The sequence below is a fragment of the Gymnoscopelus microlampas genome (genome assembly GCF_963454915.1).
Source record: "Gymnoscopelus microlampas genome assembly, chromosome: 16".
In the NCBI taxonomy this organism is placed as follows: Eukaryota; Metazoa; Chordata; class Actinopteri; order Myctophiformes; family Myctophidae; genus Gymnoscopelus; species Gymnoscopelus microlampas.
Genome location: NC_139953.1, coordinates 35,295,443 through 35,309,403, shown reverse-complemented (window position 1 = coordinate 35,309,403; position 13,961 = coordinate 35,295,443). Strand labels below are relative to the sequence as shown.

Here is a 13,961-nt window from a genome sequence, read left to right as displayed (position 1 = left end):
TTAATTATTGGCTCAGCTGTGACTTTGCAGGGCTTGCCCCACTGGGGGAGCCAATATGTGAGATCCATTTGTTCTGCCTAGAAAAGCCATCTCAGAAAGCTGTTATTGGCCATGACAGACACCTCTATTAGCCAGGACAGCACACAGCGCTTTTAATGGCCAGCCGGAGTGAAACTGTAGCGCGAGCGATTGAGCGTGAATGCACGTCCCCGTCTCTCATTCAGATGGGAATGTTTGTTTCCCCTTCGCTTCATAGGGCTGTCGCCATACAGTATACTCCATTTAACCCTGTGGTTCTCAAACATTGTCAATGACCCCAAAATTCATATATATTTGGCTGCAGACCCCCATCCGAAAAGATTTTGTGCCTTTTTATATTTTTGTTTTTTAACGCATTGCATTGTGACATGTTGTGAGCTTGTAGATCTCCTATTTTCAAACCCCCCACGTGCCCCTGGAGTTTCCCTGAACCGCGCTTTGAGAACCAGTGATTTAACCTACATTTAACGGTAGAATTAAAGTCTGTTTGGTAAACATGTCTACTGTAAGCAACAGAAACAAGCCCCTGTAATACAGGCATATTACATGATCCATTTAGCATTGATCCATTTAGCATTGCAACAGGAGGTCGCAAAGGAGGTCCTGTATGTGTGTGTGTGTGTGTGTGTGTGTGTGTGTGTGTGTGTGTGTGTGTGTGTGTGTGTGTGTGTGTGTGTGTGTGTGTGTGTGTGCGTGTGCGTGTGCGTGTGCGCGTGCGTGTGTGCGTGTGTGTGTGTGTGCTGTATAATTATGCAACAAACAGCCAAGTGAACACAGTGATGGAAAGTATTTTCAACAAACAGAGGTTACTAACCAGTAAGACTCCCTAATCGGGAGATAAGCGACCGTAGGTCACATGTATACAGAAGAGGGCTGTAACGGCGATTGGTTCCTAGTTGTGTGGGCAATGTATAGTTTTGTTTGGTGGTCTAAGAAATGTGGTGGCAGGCATGTTGATGACATGAGTGTAGACATACTGTGTAGTGTGTAGCAATTTGCGTGTTTTTAGGGGCAAAACTGTAGGAGTAGTGGGCAAAAATGTGTTGTGAAAAGCGGCCTGAAGGTGGCGCTAGAAGAGGGCCATGTGAGAAATTAGGGGTGGGGTGTCCGCGTTGCCTTGGCGGACGAATAGGTACCGGCCGCGGCTCTCCCGGACGCTCCTAGCCCGAGTTACGGCATTTTATGTGAGCTGCAGTGGCAGGGGGTCCTCCACTGGGGGCGCCACCACTTTTGCATCCGTTCTGGAGCACCAGGAGTGGGTGGTCCCCGGGAATGCCCCGTGAGCAGCCCCGTTGGGGTGGTCATTTGGTAATTAGTCCACATGTGCTCATTTTTTACACTTGGGGGTCCCCGAGGCAGCTGGGGGTCCCTGGAGTTCCGGGGGTCCTTGGAGGGTGTAGTTTGGCAGGTAAGGAGTGTGTGTGCAAAATCTGGCATGGATCGGGGCAACGGGTGCGGAGATATGAGCAGGGCAAAAGTGTGACGTGTGTGTGTGACGGAGTGACGTGACGGACGGACACCTGGAGCAGGTTTCTATAGTAAATGCGACCTACGGTCGCAATGAATGATTCCTTATCAAAGAGAAAACGTCTCATCTGACCTGCATAGCACACTGTGTGCTGTGTACTGTGTTCTGTGCGCACGGCATGCTGTGATATAATTGGCCGGGGGTTTCCAACGTTTTACAAGCCAAGGCCCTGAAAGAAAAAACTCCCGCAAACTGTCTTCAAATGCAATTAAAAAGTTTTAATGGCAGCCCCCCTACCTCAAAATGGCCAAAAAACAATTTAAATATTGAAAATAGCTACAAGCTCACAATGCACAACAATGTGACACATTGTGAGCTTGTAGATCTTATGAATTGAATTTGAATTGAAATAATAATTTTCCTCCCTTTCCAATTGCTCGACCCCCCCCCCACACCCCCCCACCCCCCACTCCCCAGTGGCACTCACTTTGAAAGCCACGGCACTAGTTTATTCTCTATCATGTCTGTAACCAATGTGTTTGTTTTGCATTATGGATCGACTGAGATTGTTTGGTTCATTTAATGGTTAATGAAAGACCTTGATGTCTGCGCTGTTCATTTCATTCTAATGTTTCCCACTTGGAGCAATCTATTACTGGGTAATGAAGTAGACTGGGGTTTGGTTCAAACATAATTCACACACTGTTCTTCAGTGCAACAGCCCACAGAGTCACACATGCCTCCTAATCAAATTCATTATTGATATTTTACAAAGTAAAAAACAAGAAGAAGAATGAATGAATGAATGAATGAATGAATGAATGAAGAATGAAGTGAGACTGAGGTGCCATGGCATTGGAATCGATTTTCATATCTTTTAAAGAGGATCTTTAAAATAAAAAAGGTTATTAACGTCCTTTGTTAACGTCCATTTTTACAATTGTGTTTTTAGTTCCAATGATATCGCATAATTAGGTTAATCTTCCTCTCCCTGGTTTTATTGACTGTTTGTGAGGTGTGAAATTCTGAAGCTGTTCTCAACACTTTCCTTAATGAGGTCAGCTGGAGCTTCTATTTTCACACATTAGCAAAACAATCAGCTTTTAGCTCACTGTTTTGTTGATGTGCTGTCGCTTTGCCTTTGCTGTTCAAATAATAAAAATAGCTGAATTCTGAGCTTGTAGATCACTATTTTTGCAGACTTTCTTTTTAAACAAATTTCCCAAAATAGGGATGCCAGTGTTAATGTGGTTAAAAATATTTGTTTTGTGTTATTAAATTGTTAAATTTTGATATTATTATCAAACATAAATGTCAATCATATCAGACATATCAACATTTCCCAAAATGAAATGCATGAATTTAATTAAGTCTGACCAGAAGCAGTGATAAAACATATCCCCACCGATGTACCGTTTTATAGTCATATCTGCATAAAACTGACAAAACAAAATCATAGACATAATCTCAATTAAAACAGTTTTTTAATAACAATTTCCCTACAAGAATAATTTCTACAAGAAGAGTAATCCCCAACTGCCTGCACAAACAAGGAAGTTGCTATGAAAAAGCATGGAAGGTTATGAACAATGAATATAGAAAACATGTAAATGTAAAATGTATCAATATTTAACAACTGCATGGCATAGCTTGCCTAAAGTGTAACCAGAAAAAAAATCTGACATTTTGAAACAATTTCTTTGGTGCAGTAAAACTGACACATGCTCAGCTCATGCTCGTAATCAAGGACCGTAGCTATTGTTTTATAAGGTCATTCATTTGTTATCGCTGGTGGGGATATGTTTAATCTCTGCCTCTAGTCAGACTGAATTAAATAAGTAATGAATTTCTTTTGGGAAATGTAACCATTTTATATTTTTGACGATATCACAAGTTAAAATCTATAATTAGAATGTATATTAACTCCTTTAAAGGGGAATTTTTACTTTAAAACACTTCTGGGGTCATTTTCACTGTCTACTCTGGCTTTTGTGTTCACCCGAGATAGTTTTAATTTGCTTAATTCAATATTTAGATGTTTGATATTCATTTGATCACACACGCACCCCTCCTATACAGTATAAGCCCATTCATCTTCAAACTCCATATGTAGACTCATTGATAACATAATTATACCCCTGCTTCTGGAGACTGATATTGTCATTCTAATGAAATGGCAGACCTTACATTTTTGATTGGTTATTGCACTTTGTTAATATTTTCTGTAATGTAAGGACATGCATGTAATCCATGAAGTCCATTCATGGTAAAAAAAAATATATATATCGAAAAACGTGACACGTTGTGAACTTGTAGCTGGTATTTTTGATACTTATTGCATAAAGTATAATAGGGCATAACCCATTAAGACCGGGAACACATCTGAGTGTCATTTTAAGATTTCTTTGGTTATTCAAAAATAGCAGATATACAAGTTTATGAACTTGTAGATCTGCTATTTTTGAAAAATCGTGAAGAATTGCACAAGTCTTTGAATATATATTTTCGAAAGGGAACATTACAACTTCTGGGGGTCCCTGGAACAAAATATTTTGAGATGGGGGTCCACGGCTAAATACATATCATTTTTGAGAACCACTGATATTATAGCAACATAAGTTTTTTCCAAAAACAAAGATTTGAGTTAAAAATGTTCGCTTTAAAAATATATATATATTCAAAGACCCATGATTTTCCACGATTTTCCCCCAAAATAGCAGATCTGTAGATCTGCTATTTTTGAATAGCCAAAGAAGTCTTAAAAATGACACAGCATGCGTTTCCGGTCTGAATGGGTTAAGTGGTTAAGAAAATGTTTTCACTTTTACAAGTCTGTAGTAGTCACTGTCATGGTCTCTCCTCAGATTCCAGTGATGACGGGGGCCTTCATGGACTCGTCCCCCAACGATGACTACAGCACCGACCACTCCCTGTTCAACTCCTCGGCCAGCGTGCACGCCGCGTCCATGGCCATCCATGGCCAGCAGGAGGAGCCCCAGCCCATGTCTCGAGACGCCATCTGGCTTTGGATCGCAATCACCGCCACCATCGGCAACATAGTGGTTGTGGGTGTGGTGTATGCATTCACATTCTGAGGGCTGGTCGTCGGCATGGCATTAAAGGGATAGTTCACCCCAAAAAATGCTTTTTTTTCTATCGATTAGTCACCCCATGGATGGATATTTTGTTTTTTTTTGTTGCATTCCTAAGCCAATAAGTTGATAACCAGCGGACCGGTAGGCAGCGGTTCCGGTAGGAGACACAAAGGAGACTCTTTGTGTCTCCTACCGGAACCGCTGCCGGTCATCAAATTATTGACTTAGGAATGCGACAAAAACTCAAAATGATCCATGAATTCAAGTCTCCATGGGGTGACTAATCGATAGAAAAAAGTCATTTTGGGGGTGAACTATCCCTTTAAGGATATTTCATCTATGATTTTAGATTTATATAGGTTGTTATCACACAATAAAGTTTCAGTTAGTTTTACAAAGTCTTGCTTTTATTTTTGTTAACTAAAATATTTGTTTTGTTATTTTTTTTTTGGGGGGGGGGGGGTTCTTATTTATTAATATTTATTTTGTTAATCGCATAAACCCTACTGTAAATACTTAGTTGACTGGGTTCCCCCAGGGCTATTATACTAGGTCCGCCAGTTGTCCTCCAGACTAAATCTCTTCGCCGAAAATAGCCTAGAGCATACAAGCTCGCGACGTCTCGCTTTCAGCTTGTATATTGGCTATTTTCGCTGAATGTTCGACCCAGAATAGGGATGCTAGGGTTCACTATGTTAACTTTGGAGGGGGGGCTATGAGAACGGGACCTCGTGCAGGACACAGGTCTATTGCTCTGCATTTATGTGTTGGTACACTTATTAGCTGAGTCCAGTGTCTTGTTCAATCAACTCTTGTGTATAAACCATAAAGTACAGGGATGTTTTGCCTGACACAAATCTCTTTGCAGTTGATGTTTTCAGAATCAGCTATTAACTAACCGGGGCAAATTAAAGTGATTGATATGGGAAGTCCGTCGCTGTACTTAAATCATAGTGTACACCTTCACCTTCTGAGAGACAACCATAAGGACTGGGTTGTTTTGCAGGACACTAAGTATCTGACATTTGCATATTTAGCTGACTCTGTTCCAAATGAGTTGCAAATTTGTGGATAAGAGTTCTGTGTCATGCTCAAGGACGCTTTGCTGAAAGACACGCTGACAGGGAATGAATTTGTGATTCAAGACTGAAGAACCTATAAGGTGGCTGAGAGAGGACAGTATGATGGAAACCTGCCCTACAATTCTCACCATGACATTTTTTGGCTAGTCCACACGCCACTGTTGGGTGTCTCCGATGAGACATAATAAACCAATTCTGACAATGACTCATGGAAGAGGCTAAAAATATGGAGTAAAATGCACAAAAAAATGTTCTTGTGGTAATACAGTTGGAATAATGAAAACTTCCAATTGTACATACAAATATGTGTGTTTATCTTCTTCCAAATGTGGGGATTTCTTCAATGACCTACCTAAACGTTCCCACACATCCCTCGGAGTCTGTTAAAGTGTGTAAATCCTACATAACACGGTCCTTTCTGTGGTCAGAATCCATTTGAATTTAGTTTATGTTATAACAACAATACTTCTATTTGTATGACATAAAAGTGGTTGCCCCTTTGACAGTTTGGAAATCACCTCGCCATTGCAGAGATGGACAGTTTTGCAAATCCAATCCACCATAATGAAAGAGTTTATCCCCACCAGCGCCAGGGCTTAAGGATGGCAATGTTGCTCAGTTGGCTTGTCTGTCCAACACTTTTGTCCCAAACAATCTTTAAAACGACCGTCTGCATTGCCATGGACTTTCCTGCGCACCTTTATGTTTCCCGGAGAATGAACCCTACAGATGTTGGTGACCCCATGGTCTTTACGCTAGCACCATTAGGCCAAAATGTCCACTTGCACATAAGATATCTCAGAATCTAATGGGTGGATTGCCATGAACTTTGCTGACATTCATGCTCACTGGAGGATGAACCCTATGACGGTGGAGACCCATTTGAGTGACACTATTACTGTACCTTTCCTCTAGCGCCACTCTCAGGCCAAAATATCAACTTTGCACACCAGATATTTCATGATGTAATGGTCAGATTGCGGGAATTGCCATTAAATCTGCTCATTGCTTTCCGTATTAAATTAACTATGTCGATTTTTTATCATGGTACTTTATTTGGTACTACATGATATATATATATATATATATATATATATATATATATATATATATATATATGGTACTATATTTTAATTTAAAGTTTTGGCAATATGTGTTAACCACAATACACTGTACTGTATGCGTTAATTCTTCAGTGAATATACAATAGCCTACAGTATATACATAATTCTAGCACTTATAGTCATTTGAAAAATTCCCTTACTAGCCCCACTAAATCCTGAGTTTTACTTGGTTGCGTGCCATGTTGCACACTGAAAATATTAAATCTACAAGCTCACAGCGATGGCGTGTAAAGACCAGCACGGCCCCTAGGGGACACTAGTGGGGATTTTACGCTTCATCATAACCCATTGTGACTGATGTAAAAACCTTTGAGCCCTGTGTGCTTTGGAGCAATTCAAAGTTTCAGTTTTCATTCTATTGGCCTATTGAAAAATATAAACCTCGTACTACTGACAAAATGGTTTAAAACCAACCGCAACCCCTCTTTTTCCCTATGTTTATCACTAAGTGAGCTTTGAGTGTCGAATAGACAATCTGTAGACTACATGCCTGTACAGTATTTACTGAACTAGTAGGCTATTTACAATGCATGGAAGAAATGTGATTTCCTCTAAAAACACTTCCTCTTAAGATCCCCGACCTCATGGAAGTTGGACGCAACAAGAAATAGATGGTGACTTTAGCCTCTTTTGGTTGTTTCTATAGTTTATATGGCTCTTTTTATCAATGTTAGCGTCTGTATACATGTGAAAATCCAATGGTGAATGTATTTTTTATTTAAAGGTTCAATAATGAGACTACAGCATCCCCTATGGCACTGCTGGCATAACTTCATGATTCATCAGACATTGTTTCATGGTCAGGTTGATTGAGTGAATACTTGTTATAGAGAAAGCGAAATATAAATATTTTTAAGTTGTACGTGTTCTTTTGTAATGTAAGTTTTTTGTAAATATTTGAGCAAAACACACCTGTAATAATATGTTATGTGAGAGAAAAGTGATTCATTATTCTGTCATTATTTTACAGTCATAAACATTCAAATTGGGTCTTTCACATGAATCATGAACTTGGATTTATTTAATCTCTAGGTTTGCCTGGCTCACTGGTGGAGGAAGTAGCCTACTCAGAGTAAAATTACCATCTACCAGCTCACGCGATGTGACGCGTTGTGAGCTTGTTGATCTACTATTTTCGAATAGACAAAGGATAAAATAGGGATTCATTGGCTAATGTATGTTTTGTATTAATAATCTAAATCTACAAAGTAACTAATAGCTAAAGTTTTCAGATAATTGTACTGGAGTAAAAAGTATCAACAAATGGAAATACTCAATTTAAGTAAAGAGTAAATGCACTTATTTACTTTCCACCACTGTTTGCACTAGTTCTCAACCTGTGCGCCGTAGCCCACTGGTGGGCCGTGAGGATATTGCAAGTGGGCCCCCAACTAATTGGCAAAACACAAAGATTTGATAATATAACATAAAAAATTATACTGATACATAAATATAATTTTGGGGGTCCTTGACATGGAAAAGTTGGAGCACCACTGATATAGCAACATACTGTTAAGATTTGGAAAACATTTTTAAATATGTATTTGGCCGCAGACCCCCATCTCAAAATGTTTTGTTCCAGTTACAAATGTTTAAAAACATATTCAAAGATTTGCACAAATTTACAAGATTTTCAAGTGGGCCCTGATCCAGAAAAGGTTGAGAACCACGTGACTTGTTTGCCTGGCTGTACTGTGCCACCCAAACTGCTAGCAAGCTGAGGACCCTTAATGAGCTCTGGGCGAGATTTGCCTGTTGCCATAGTGATTCATCTCCCTGTTTCCTCTCGGTTTATATGATGTCATTTGTTCTCTAAAGCATCACACCTGCTGCTCTTCTATGGCACACCTGCACACAAAAACCCACAGTGTTCATTTAACCCTAATGCGTGCTGAATGGAGCCAATTAGACCCATAAGGGTTTGAATTAACACTGAGGATTTTCACTGTGTGGCTAATCACACACAGCTGTGATGAGAAGCTAATCCAGCTAATGAGACATCATGCACAGCTGGCTCATACACAACAAGAATCTATGTTGGTGTATTTGAAGATTCTGGGCTGTAGATGTGTCTTATTTTGGAGACAGCATTCAAAGTCTCTGAAATATGAAGACATAAATAGACCAGTGGTTCTCGAACTTTTTCATGTCAAGGAACCCCAAATTGAAATGTATTTGGCCGCAGACCCCCATCTGAAAATATTTTACTCGTTTTGTTTATACTTTGAGCATAATTGTCTATTCCAATGTCATCAGAAATGTCAAATATTATGTGCCAAACTGATATATATCGGTTCGGTCGGGCTCTAGCTCTACTCATACTCTCTTTGGCATTCATATAGTCAACACGAGCCCCTAGAATGCAACTTCCCACTGACAAGCTGAGAGAGTAGTTCTCTTTCCTCCTTGTCAGTAAGACAGGCCATTTCAATGTCACTTGAATAGCTTCAGACAGGGAGCTGAGCCATTAGGTGTAATGTCAAGGCTGAAGCTAATGAAATGTCACTAAATCCCTGATGCATCTGGAACTTCACAGAGATACACCAGAAAGTCCCCATTCCAGGCAGGTCACAGTCACAGCATTCATAATAAAATACTCTGTTTTGCTGAATGGGCACTGCATAAAGTGGTCGGTTACAAACGGATGCAGTCCTGATGCTACAACAAGGTCCTTTTGAGGGCAGTGGAAGGAATCATCCTTCTGAATACCTTTGACCTTGATTCCATGTTATCAGTTGGTGCCATTACTGGACTTGATTAATTGGTCGTTAAGCTGGGGGATGGATAACTTTTGGAAACAGGGTTAATGATATGCTGATTAGAGCACCTTGTGGCACAGTGTACAGTACAGAAATGCTCAGAGTTCGATTTGTAAAAAAAAAAAAGAAAGAGAGAAAGACGAAAAAGGGGAGGACATTTTCTTAACCACTTGAGCCCTACAGTAACCTACAGCCTGTACTGATCTACAAGCTCACAATGTGTGGCGCGTTTTGCGGTTGTAGATATTTATTTGATTTTTATTAGATATTTATTTTTGATTTTTTTGAAGAAAAAAAACGTTCACAATTTGCTCAAAACAGGGGCGTCAGGGCTAATGTGGCTCACATATACATTTTTTCTTTTAAATGTATTATCAAACACAACCAATGTGAAATGCATATATTTAATTCAGTCTGACCAGAAAGCAGATATAAAACAAATCCCCACTGGCCATAAAAATGAAATACCAGGGGGGACACCACAAGCAGAAGTATGGATCCCTCCCACATCCGCCTCAAACCCTGAATGCTCACATTGTATCGATAGGTCAACTTCTTAAACATGGTGATGGTGTACTGCCCTACAAGCCAAAGACCGATAATAATGTGAGTTCTACTGATCCCGCCTAACAACAAGTTTGTACAGATGTTCTTTAGCAGCTTCATTGGTATATATAATTTGTTTTGTTATTCAATCTAAACCATAGTATTTATCTTGAACACAAAGAGTAGTTGCTGCCATTTGCCTTCGTAGGACAGTATAGCCTGCAAGTTGACTGTTGCTAAGCCGAGTCTTAATCCACAAGTCCTGGCTAAATAAATGTTCCTTTTAATATACGATCATGAGGAACTTTTGCATTGCAGTACACGTGACCTCCCCAAACAAAATCTCCAGTAGCGTAGATATTGTTTCTTTAGATGATGTAATTTGTGTATTATACTCATCAATGTATGTCAAATGTAATGCATTTGTTTTTATTTTAAACTTTCTTGTTTTCATGGTCTGATCATTTACATGTTGAGCGAGTTTAACCACTTTAGGCATCCCTATTATGTCATTATTATCTTTATTATAGGCGAAAATGTCCAACTCAAAAAACCCCAACAGCTCCAAAAAATGTACTTTTTGGACAATTTGATCTAATAAAAAAAAAATCCCCCACTGTGTAAAGACCTTTAAAGTGGTTACGGACCCTGGGCCAGTACCCTATTGTGTAATTTACAAAATACATGGGGCCTCAGTGAGAAAAGAACAATTACTTTCTTCATTCCAAGAAAGCTTACGTTATTACATTTAAGTGGTTTGTACCTGAAAACAACTATAGACTCTGAGCTGTCAGTTGTCAACTTACATTGTTGAAGTGTTTACTGAATAGACTATTTTTTGAAGAGAGTTGGATACTGATGTCTATCCATATTGTACTTCATTTGCACTGTAATTATGGTCTTTTATATGAAAAATATGTAGTTATTATTAAACTGTCATGACTAAATGTCACATGCTGAGTGTTATCAATGTATAAAACAACCCCCCCCCCCCCCCCATCCCCCAGAACTGTAAGCAAAGATAATTGATATTTAATGGGAGGTGCCCACTTGAAATGTCACTAAACACACCCTTGACATGTCAAAAAAATAAATAATAGGCAATGAATCTGATACTGTATAGCTCAAATGATCATACTTTAAGGCTCTCCTCTCTGGATAACTGTGAACTTATCTGACTGCCATTTTGCCTAATTTATGGCCCGTCGTACGACAATGTCGCATGCCGGAAATATCAATAAACTCACAACGTGACGAGTTGTGAGTGTAGATCGGCTATTCTCAGCATGCGACGCAGTATAAATCTGGCTTTCTACTTGTGTGATGATGGGCCAGCTAATGCCCCCCTGTCAATAGACAGACGTGTATCTGTGTAAGGGATGTGATGTGAAGAGATTATTTTATAGCCTGGATTATTCATAATAATGTGCATTAAAAGATGAGCTCTGCATGGGACTTCAGAAAAACAAAGATTAGCTCAGTTCAGTCAGATGACTAGTGTCCGACCATTGGTCGGTCTCAGGTCCACGCTTCTATTCTCAACCAATCACACACTCACTTCAATAATAGAGTGCCCCATAAACGGGGAAGTTTGCATTGCTCATTCCTTGCTTGCTGTTTGCTGCTGTCTGTGCTGCCGTACGTGCTGCTGCCACTTGCCTGCTGTCCCTGCTTCTGCTGCTTTTAAAATCAATGCTCACCTTCCACCAACCCAGTGACCACCTGTTGTTTTGGATCTACTTTTATGTACTATGGGGATATTCGGAATGTGCTCCCTCAGAAGTAGGCTACCTAAAATCAGATCCATCCATCGCTAAACCAAATAAATGTATGGCTATTTTATATTAATTAAAATATTTTTATTCAGTTGTCCTGACTTAAATGAATTCATACTGTACATGTAAAGTGCCTTTGATATTGAAATGTACTCTCATCATGCACTTTGTACAGTAAGTCACTCTGGAAAAGTTTGTCTTTCTCAAGTATAAACTCTCTGCTGGCTCCTTTTCAGATTTCTTTCTAGGGGTCTATGGGGCTGTAGTGGCTCATGAGGTAGAGCCTGGGAATCGAAAGTTTCCCCAGTTCGATCCCGGCTCTTCCTGGCAGTGTCCTGAACGCCTCACTGAACAGTAGCTGCCCTTCGCACATATTAGGATCGACTTAAGCCCTATATACGTTGATGTATGGCGAATAGCAACAGGTCGCATCAAGACCACGTTGTGAGCTTGTAGATCGGCTATTTTTGGCATTTTTGAAAATATACATTTTCATATATGATGGCCAAAACAAGGATGCATGGAAAGTGGTAAAATGGAGAGAATCAAGTGCAAATATGGCAAAATAACCCCCACCCCACCCCATTTTCCCCTTCTACCCGTCTCAAAATAAGCAGAGTTGTTGTTGTGCATTCTGGGCTAACCCGACACACGCTGCCACCTTTTCACTGACGCACACCTGTCCTCTGCACTGGCGTCCCTTGGAATTTGAATTTGCCACTGCCCTCACGTACGGCGCCGCCCCAGTGCACACGGATTGGGCCGAGTGGGCCGTGACCATGCAGACAACTCCTCTTCTCAAAGCCCCTCCAGCCCTCCTTCTCCATTCTCTGATGACAGCGCCGTCCTCAAAGGGCGGCCAGTCAAAGCCCTGCAGTATGTCCTCCAGGGGTTTTATTCTCCATTAAGCTTGACATAGTGTGTCAACCTGAGTGAGTCGCAAACCGCTCAGTCCAATCCAAAAACACCCATTCAAGTCTGTCTGTCTTTTCCTTTCACCAGCGCTCTGAAGCGTGCAATTGTCGCGTGCTTCAGAGTTGCTGAAGGAAAAAATAAGTTAATATTTGTTTTAGGGTCGCAACAGTTCATTTAACTAATCGATTTAATTGATTGTAAAAAAATGATTGATGTTAATAAAATAGGCGCTTAAAGAAAAGGCTGATCTGTGAACTTTTACATCGGCTATTTTAGCCTTTCTGCGTGACACCATTGTACAACAAAGTAGGCCTATAGGGAACGGGATCATGGCGTCAGAGTTAAGGTTCGGGGGTTAACTCAGCCCACTTTTGGCGGCATTTTTTTTGCTGACTAGTTTGACACGTAGTGACGTCAACGTAGTTCTATCCTTCTTGTCGAGCAAGATAAGCAGTAAGAAGTAGTGACGGTGGTGTGCAGACTGTGTACATTATCTTCCATCTCTCTTCTATCTCTAACTTGTCTGTTGCTCTAATTTAGCAATGGTACATAGCTGCTGTGTTGTCGGGTGCAATAAATACCAATGTTCAGACGTTGGAGTTAAAATGTACACATTTCCAACTTGGAAGCAAAGCTACAAAGATCAGACGCTGCATGTCGGAGATATCAAATAAACGTTGTATAGCTTGGGTGTCAGCCGTAAGACAGAATAACATAACCTTCAACAACATTCCAAAACACATCTCTACCCATGCTCAAACGAGCATGATCGACAAAAGAAAAGAAAAGTTGTCTAACGTGGCTCACAGGGTCTGGTCTGTCACACGGACCCCCGGACAGATACTTGCTTATTTTGTTATTTTGAGAAAGAAATGTCCCACAATATGAATACATTTTGACATTTTGACAACTGATAGTTGCAGTCCTAATTTCTTTGAACTATTTACCCACTTAAACCCCAGCAACCTCATTGTGGTGAAGGCTTTCACAGAAAATAGCAGCTCACAACAGTGAGCTTGTCGATCGGCTATTTTGAAAGCTTTTCCCACAATAACAGAAAATACACTAGTATAGAGCCCTGAGGGACTCCGGTCAACCATATGGGGTTAAGTGGTTAATGGCTCAATCTATTAAGTTCTTGTCTTTTGTATTTTGACT

At 40.3% G+C, this 13,961-nt stretch overlaps 1 protein-coding gene across 1 annotated transcript in view; it reads left to right on the top strand.

The window, feature by feature from the left end:
* LOC311063365 (uncharacterized protein C14orf132-like) overlaps positions 1-4,602 on the top strand; it is a gene marked incomplete at both ends in the record, with an annotated part of 39,760 nt that extends 35,158 nt beyond the window's left edge. Inside the window, one exon of the mRNA XM_084082770.1 lies at positions 4,372-4,602. Within this exon, the coding sequence (XP_083938896.1) occupies positions 4,372-4,602 (231 nt within the window). The remainder of the gene's footprint in view (positions 1-4,371) is intronic.
* Between the last annotated feature and the right edge of the window lie 9,359 nt (positions 4,603-13,961).